Genomic DNA, 7,652 nt, shown 5'->3' with positions numbered 1-7,652 from the left:
AAAAAAAAAAAAAAAAAAAAAAGTACATCTCTCTAGACCTGTTGAGTTAGTCTCTCAGGGGTCAGGGCTGTGAAATTACACAGTGGTTGGCACAAACTGGAGGCTTAATAACGTACGTAGCTTTGGACTTGTACGTCAAGACTACATACAACATACTCAACTTTGGCAAGGAGGGTGTTATTATCCTCCTTCATTAATACCTAGAGAAGCGATGTGGCTCAGACTGAAGACAAGCACTAGACGCCTGGCAGCTGACTCTCCAGACTGAAGAGCAGGAGCCACTTCTGCCTTCCGCCTAGGCGTGCGATTGTTAGTGGGCCTGCTCACTAACTGTTAGCACTTTCGTCAGGATCAGTAATGAGGAATACACCCCTCTAAATTCTCACATCTCACTCCCCGTGCCCTGGGGTGTGGCTCACTTGATATCTTCTGACTCAGCGCCGTAGCAGCTCTCACAGCGATTGGGGTCCAGCGAGCTGGGGTCAAACACTGTCACCTCGACTTTCCCAAGCTCTGGGCAGGACAGAGGCAAAAGCACAGCTTGAAGCACACACAGTGGCATCCACGGCCACAGTCCCCTCCCTGTGTCCCTGGGCTGGGGAAAACCAACACCACATCTGATGGTCAGGCGTTAAGCCCGTTACATATACTCAGTCTTAGAAAACAGCAGTAAACACTAAGCATCAGCTGGTACAGGTAAGTTCCCATTGTCCTGTTTCACCCCATCAGACTGAAACTGGGTCTGAGCTCGGAGTAGTGGGCCACACCTTTAATCCCAGCACTTGGGAGACAGAGGCAAGAGGATCTGTGAGTTCTAGGCCTAGTCTACAGAATGAGTTCTGGGACAGAGCTACATAGTGAGATGGGCTGAGGGTAACAGAGACAGCAACTTCAGGAAACTGCTGGAAGTGAGCACTCCATACCAGGTCTTTTATAAAGATTACTTGTGGGTGGTATATTACTGATTATGTATTACTGATCCCCAACACAGGATGAGGTTACAGATGGTAAAATATCATATTCTGGTATTTTAGAATACACTTAATACATCTAAGATACCGAACATTATATTAAACACGTTCAGAGTACTTACACAGCCAACAGCTGGGCAAAACCATCTGACACAAAGACTATTTCCTAACAAAGTACGGCGTGTCTTGAATAACTAACTGACTCCTCTGCTGAAAGTGAAGACCTGAGGTTGTACAGGCGTGCTTTCAAACCATCTCAAAGACAAAGCGGCGTAAGCTGAGAACCGTCTGTACTGCGTCCAATCCTTCATCTCATGTACAGGTTACTACCATTTACCACCATAAATGCTCACAAACAGCAAGACAATGCAGTCCGAACCCAGGCAATTCTCCTCGAGAATTTTTTTTTTTTTTTTTTTTTTTTTTTTGGTTTTTCGAGACAGGGTTTCTCTATGTAGCCCTAGCTGTCCTGGAACTCACTCTGTAGACCAGGCTGGCCTCGAACTCAGAAATCCTCCTGCCTCTGCCTCCCAAGTGCTGGGATTAAAGGCGTGCGCCACCACTGCCCGGCTTCTCCTCGAGAATTTAAACTCTTAATCTCAGAATACTTGCACTGCAATGTGGAAAAGTACTCTAGCCAATGAATCGGGCAAGTAAACTTCCTGTACCTAAAGAAGACCAATGCTCAAGCTTGAGAAATGATAACCAAGTAAAGTGTCTTGCTCTTAACCACTGAGCCCTCTTCTCCAGCCCCTAAGGTATTCCACTCAATGTTCCAATACCAGAATCATGGATTCAACTGACCCTTGACTATTTTTTTTAAAGATTTATTTATTTATTTCATGTATGAGTACACCGTACCTGTTTTCAGACACACCAGATGGTTGTGAGCCACCATGTGGTTGCTGGGGATTGACCTCTGGAAGAGTAGTCAGTGCTCCTAACCGCTGAGCCATCTCTCCAGCCCGACCTTTGACTTTTACTAGCTGCAGAACCCTAAGCACGCCAGTTGACTTCTGTCTAATGTGCCCACTTGTAGAAGGCAGGACAAGAACGTCCAGCTCTAGGATTGGAGACCCGTCCCCCTCCCTTAGTTACCATGCCGTTCAGCCTCTGAGCTCACGGGGACACCATCCTTGTCTAGTCGTTTCTTGAACAGGTTGTGCTCTACATCCAGCTGCTGCTCCCCAGCCACATCCATGGCATCGATGCTCAAGTCTGGAAACAGAGAGGCAAGCTAAGGCGTTATACTTAGCTTTCGTGCTTAAAAAGCACTAGGGACCTGGAGGGCTGAGCTCTGATGGGAAAGATGTATCTCGAGGAAGAACTGGACTCGGGGAATGAGGATGACCTGGCGTCTACTCCCGGATCTAAGGCCAGAGGTGCAAGTCTGGAAGCCCACCTGGTACACCCAGGAGGTCAACTCCCACTCACAATCAGGTACTCACAGGCACAAGGCATGTGTGGGAAAAGAACATCGATGTTGATCTTCAGTTTATCCCCCCGAGACTTGTCCACGTAGAGCTCAGGATGCACCTAGAGCGTGACTTCCTCAGTCAGATTCGCCCCTACTCCTCTCTTCCCCTCTCCCACCTTTAAGGGTCCTACCCTTAGAATGTCAGGCCCCGCCCACGTTCGAGGCCACGCCCCTTACCTCAGTAGTGAGATAATACTGCAACTCCGATAGGAACAGCAGGAGCATGAGAAGGCCACTGACAATGGTCACTGCAGGGCGAGAGCGAGATTTGGAATGGCCTGTATCCCACCCCTCAGCCCCTAGCAGGCCAGGGAGAGTCCCGGAGCCCGGGCCAAACGCGAGGACAGCTTCCTCCTTGCAACCCTGCCCGCGCCGAGACCTACCCGTGGCACCCCCGCAGGTCTTGACCCGGAAGTCCTCCAGAGTCTTAGGGTAGGCATCGAACTGCTTCAGCTTCCTCAGCGCCTCCATGGGGACCGGCCGGAAAGGGGACACCAGCCGGCCCGCCCCTCCAGCCTCCCGCTTCCGGCCTGGAGCCTGGATCACGCCCCTCGCTGTCTCGCGCAAGCGTAGCAGTGCGTACGTGGGGCTCCACCCCTCACCTGCCTTCTTAAAGGCTGTCTGGTCAGTGGACATTGTCACGCCCCCTAGCGTGGATTGGGCGGTGCTCCGAGGGGGGCGGGCCGGTAGCACAGAGGGCGGTGCTTGAGTGCGGAGTGACAGCACCTGTGGTAAGACCTTCTTGTGGCACCTTTGTATCTCTAAGGACAGTGCTTCCAACAGGACCCTGCCATAGCCACCGCAGCATTAGTTAAACCGGGGTGGGCGCACACCTTTAATCCGAACACTCGGGAGGCAGAGGCAAGCAGATCGTCTACGAGTTCGAGTTCACCCTGGGTTACAAAGATTGTTCCAAGACAGCCACAGCTGTTACATAAAGAAATCCTGTCTCGAAAAATTACAAAAGGAAAAAAAAAAAAAAAAAGGAATCGGTTACAAGGAAATAATTGGTTCCCTCATCAGAAAGTCCAAAAGTGGCTCCAAAGTGTTTCCACTTTTTGGGGTTAAGGCATGAGAATTTCTGCAGGGTATGAGGGTGTTAACTGGCTGGTACGTTGACTCAGCAGGAGAAGGCATTTGCTGCCAGTTCTGAGTTCTACACCCAGGACCCACGTGGTGGAAGAAAACTGATTCTTGCAAAATGTCCTCTGACCTCCATATAAGTGCTGTGGTGTGCCCGTGGCCACACTCACAAATAAGTAAATATAATCTATAAATTATTTTTAAAACAGTGGGTGTTAACTTTAATTTTTTTTTAAAGCTCAAACTAGTCAATAGTCGAACCCAGTTCTGGATTTCGAAGTTCCCTGGGTTCTTAACTCAGCTTCTCAGTGCTAATCCCACTGTGGGTCAATAAATAAAATATGGATGGTTCACTGACTCCCTCCCCCACCCCACCCCCCAGGCCAAGGCTATGGAGTGGAGATTAAGCAAACCCTTATTTGCTTTCTGTTGTAACCCATTGCCTCTAGACAGCTTAATACCTCTGTGAAGACTAAAACAAAATGTTCAATAGTTTTGTTTTGAGACAGTGTGCTTTTATGCTGCCCTGGCTGACCAGGAACTCCTGGACTCCTGCCTCAGCCTCTTAGCATCTCATGGGAGGCTTTTGTTTTGAAGATTTATTATTTATTTTTATGTGTATGTGTGTCTACATGTGTTTGAGTGTACAGGGCATTGGATCCTCTAAATCTTAACTTATGGGCAGTTGTGAGTCATCCCATGTGTGTGCTGGGAACTGAACCAGGGTCCTCTGAAAGAGCAGCAACCATGTTGAGCTCTTTCTCCAGCCCTGAGCTTAAAGGTCTTGATTTGGAAATCTTGCTTCTGATAATAAATCCCACTTTAGGAATCTATTTTATGCTGCTGAATGTTACATATCCATAATATTGAATGGTTTCCCTTCAACCTTAAGAGTTTTTAAGATTTTATTTTGTATTTTATTTTAGACAGGGTCTCACTATGTAGCCTGGGCTGGTCTTGAATTCACAGAGATCGCCTGCCTCTGCCTCTCAGGAGCTGCCTTTGAAGGCATGTGCCACCACACCTAGCCCTTAGATGTTTTTATTAGAATATGTTGACTATCCACAATAAGGGGTTTATGACATCTTCATACTTATTCATAATGTATTTCTCTCTCTCTCTCTCTCCTCTCTCTCTCTCTCTCTCTCTCTCTCTCTCTCTCACACACACACACACACACACACACACACACACACACACACGTGTGAGCAGACCCAGGTAGTTACCCTCCTTTGGACCCCTTCTTCTCCCATTAACCCCTTCACTTTATTTCTACCTTCATGTCTTTTTGTGTGTATGTGTGTGTGTGCTCATGTGACTCACTACTTATAAAAACCTTTCTGCTTCTCCAATCAACCATTATCAGTGTAAAAATCCTCAGATGCTGACTGGCCCATCTCATGGAGATTTTGTACAGATAACCTTAGTTCGATAGTGCAATACCCAGGTCATGCCTGGAATCCAGAATTCCATACTGCTCCTCCTGTGTCCTGTAGCTCTGGCATTCTCTCAGCCCCATCTCTGGGAATGTTCCCTGAGACGTGGCAGGAGGAATGCAGTTGTCTGCTTCATGGCTTGTATCCCACAGACGTTTCTTCCTGGCACTCCGGTCAGCAGTCCTCCCTGGGCACTACACAAGCGGCTTCTCCAACCATGGCACTCCGGTCAGCAGTCCTCCCTGAGCACTACACAAGTGGCTTCCCAACCAAAGCTTATAGCCACACTATTGGATACAGTTTTGTATTTTTTAAAAATAATTATGTATTTATTTCATGTATGTGAGTACACTGTAGCTGTCTCCAGACACACCAAGAGGGCATCAGATCCCATCACAGATGGTTGTGAGCCATCATGAGGTGGCTGGGAATTGAACTCAGGACCTCTGCAAGAGCAGTCGGTGCTCTTAACAGCTGAGCCACCTCTCTAGCTTAAGGTTTTGTATTTTAAAAGTTTACTAGGTGGTTATATTTTTGGATGAGTCAGAAGGATTCCAAGTTTGAGGTCAATGTGGGCTATGTAGGGAGAACCTGTTTTTAAAACAAACAAAAACTGAAACGACAGCCAGTCATGTTAAATATTTATAGCCCTGATACTTAGGGGATAAAGGAGAATGATCAAGATTTCAAGGTCGGGAGCTGGAGAGATGGCTCTGTGGTTAAGAGTACTGGATGCTCTTCCAGAGGTCCTGAGTTCAATTCCCAGCAACCACATGGTGGCTCACAACCATCTATAATGGGGTCTGATGCCCTCTTCTGGCACACACACTATATACATACATACATACATACATACATACATACATACACATATGTATATATACATATATATAAAACACTCATATATAAATAAATAAAAATTAAAAATAAAAGATTTCAAGGCCAGTCTATGCTATGAAAACCCATTTCAGAACAAACAAAAATTGTACCAGGTGGTTAAAACTTATGCATGAGTTCATGAGATTGCTCAGAGGGAAAACACTGGAGTCAAAGTACATGCCCATATATAGGGATCAGTTCTGTAAAGGTAAATTGTCAAGTCTCCAGGAAAAAAAGTGGAATAAAAACTATTTGGCTTTAAAACCTTAGAACTTAAAAAGTATTTGACCTTAGAACTATTGATCCTTAGAACCTGCATTTTAAAAAGATGGATGCAGGGGCTTGAGAAGTGACTCAATAGTTAAGAGTACGGCTGCTCTTTCAGAGGACCCAGGGATCAGTCCCCAGAACCCACAAAGTGGCCCCCAGACATCAGTAACTCCAATTCTACAAATTTTGAACCCTCTTCTGGCCTTTATGGGTATTGCATACACACAATGCATATATATGTATATATGTGTATAATACATACATATATACATATATATGCAAGACATCCATCCTTACCAGCTTTTGTGGAGCTCTGTATTAGGAGCCTGGTAGCTGATCCAAAACACAGCACCGGAATGACACCCACTAGTTCCCCGGCAACATTGTGGAAATGGCTGTAAACAAGCTGCAGACCTTAGTGGGCCAAGACAAATCTCTTCAAACTGCAGGATCAAACTCAGACCATCGAGAGGAAGCTCCACTCCCAGGCGCTCTGACACACCCAGGATTGAGGTGAGCAGGAACCAACATCTGTCCCAACACTGGGAGTAACTGGGACCAGCAGGACCAGGCACACAGGAACGCCGCCAGCCCAGTGACTTGGGTTCCTTCTGTTCTTTCTGGGCTGGGGTCCAGAGCAGACCTTGGGCGCAAGCTCAGCAGCCAGTCCTACAACACCCAGAGGAAGCTCCATTCCCAGGCACTCTGACACACCCAGGATTGAGGTGAGCAGGAACAAACATCTGTCCCAACACTGGGAGTAACTGGGACCAGCTTGACCAGACACACAGGAACTCTGCCAGCCCAGTGACTTGGGTTCCTTCCGGTCTCTCTGGGTTAGTGTTCTGAGCAGACCTTGGGCCCAAGCTCTGCAGCCAGTCCTACAACACACAGAGAAAGCCACACTCCCAGGTGATCTAACAAGCCCAGGATCCCAGGATCCCAGGATCCCAGAATCACAGGATCACAGAGACAGCTTGACTCTGAGGAGTTCTGACACAACCAGGATCACAGGAAGAACAGGCTCCAGTCAGATTTAGCAAGGGCAGGTAGCACTAGAGGTAACCAGATGGCCGGGGGCAAGCGTAAGAAAATAAACAACACAAACCAAGGTCACTTGCCATCATCAGAACCCAATTCTCCCACCATAGCAAGTCCTGGACACACCATCACACTGGAAAAACAAGATTCAGATATAAAATCACTTATCATGATGATGATACAGGACCTTAAGAAAGACATAAATAGCACCCTCAAAGAAATACAGGAGAACACAGGTAAAGAGCTAGGAGCTCTTAAAGAGGAAACACAAAAATCCCTTAAAGAACTACAGGAAAACACAATCAAATAGGTGAAGGAAATGAGCAAAACCATCCAGAATCTAAAAATGGAAATAGAAACAATAAAGAAATCAGAAAGAGAGACAACTCTGGAGATACAAAACCTAGGAAAGAAAGCAGGAGCCATGGATGCAAGCATCACCAACAGAATGCAAGAGATAGAAGAGAAAATCTCAGGGGCAGAAGACACCTTAGA

General features: G+C 46.8%; 2 protein-coding genes across 13 annotated transcripts in view; one reads left to right on the top strand and one right to left on the bottom strand.

Moving 5' to 3' along the window:
- The window catches only part of Ergic3 (ERGIC and golgi 3), a 10,177-nt gene extending 7,152 nt beyond the window's left edge, over nucleotides 1-3,025 (bottom strand). For 2 of the 4 annotated variants that reach the window (XM_031372452.1, XM_031372453.1), the window contains exons 1-5: nucleotides 2,832-3,025; nucleotides 2,626-2,696; nucleotides 2,420-2,507; nucleotides 2,070-2,189; nucleotides 420-513 (exon numbers count right to left, since the gene is read on the bottom strand). In XM_031372452.1, the coding sequence (XP_031228312.1) occupies nucleotides 420-513; nucleotides 2,070-2,189; nucleotides 2,420-2,507; nucleotides 2,626-2,696; nucleotides 2,832-2,919 (461 nt within the window). In that variant the 5' untranslated portion in view covers nucleotides 2,920-3,025. The remainder of the gene's footprint in view (nucleotides 1-419; nucleotides 514-2,069; nucleotides 2,190-2,419; nucleotides 2,508-2,625; nucleotides 2,697-2,831) is intronic. The other 2 variants (XM_031372449.1, XM_031372451.1) reach the window with 2 other exon arrangements.
- CUNH20orf173 (chromosome unknown C20orf173 homolog) overlaps nucleotides 2,637-7,652 on the top strand; it is a 10,923-nt gene continuing 5,907 nt past the window's right edge. For 2 of the 9 annotated variants that reach the window (XM_031372461.1, XM_031372456.1), the window contains exon 1: nucleotides 2,637-3,072. The gene's annotated coding sequence lies outside the window, so the exon portion shown is untranslated. Of the gene's footprint in view, nucleotides 3,073-3,099; nucleotides 3,180-4,727; nucleotides 4,750-5,119; nucleotides 5,196-7,652 lie in introns of those variants that run through there. The other 7 variants (XM_031372454.1, XM_031372455.1, XM_031372460.1 and 4 more) reach the window with 6 other exon arrangements.

Source organism: Mastomys coucha, unplaced genomic scaffold (assembly GCF_008632895.1).
Source record: "Mastomys coucha isolate ucsf_1 unplaced genomic scaffold, UCSF_Mcou_1 pScaffold15, whole genome shotgun sequence".
NCBI lineage: Eukaryota > Metazoa > Chordata > Mammalia > Rodentia > Muridae > Mastomys > Mastomys coucha.
The sequence above is the reverse complement of the archived record's forward strand: the minus strand, read 5'-3'. Positions and strand labels throughout refer to the sequence as shown.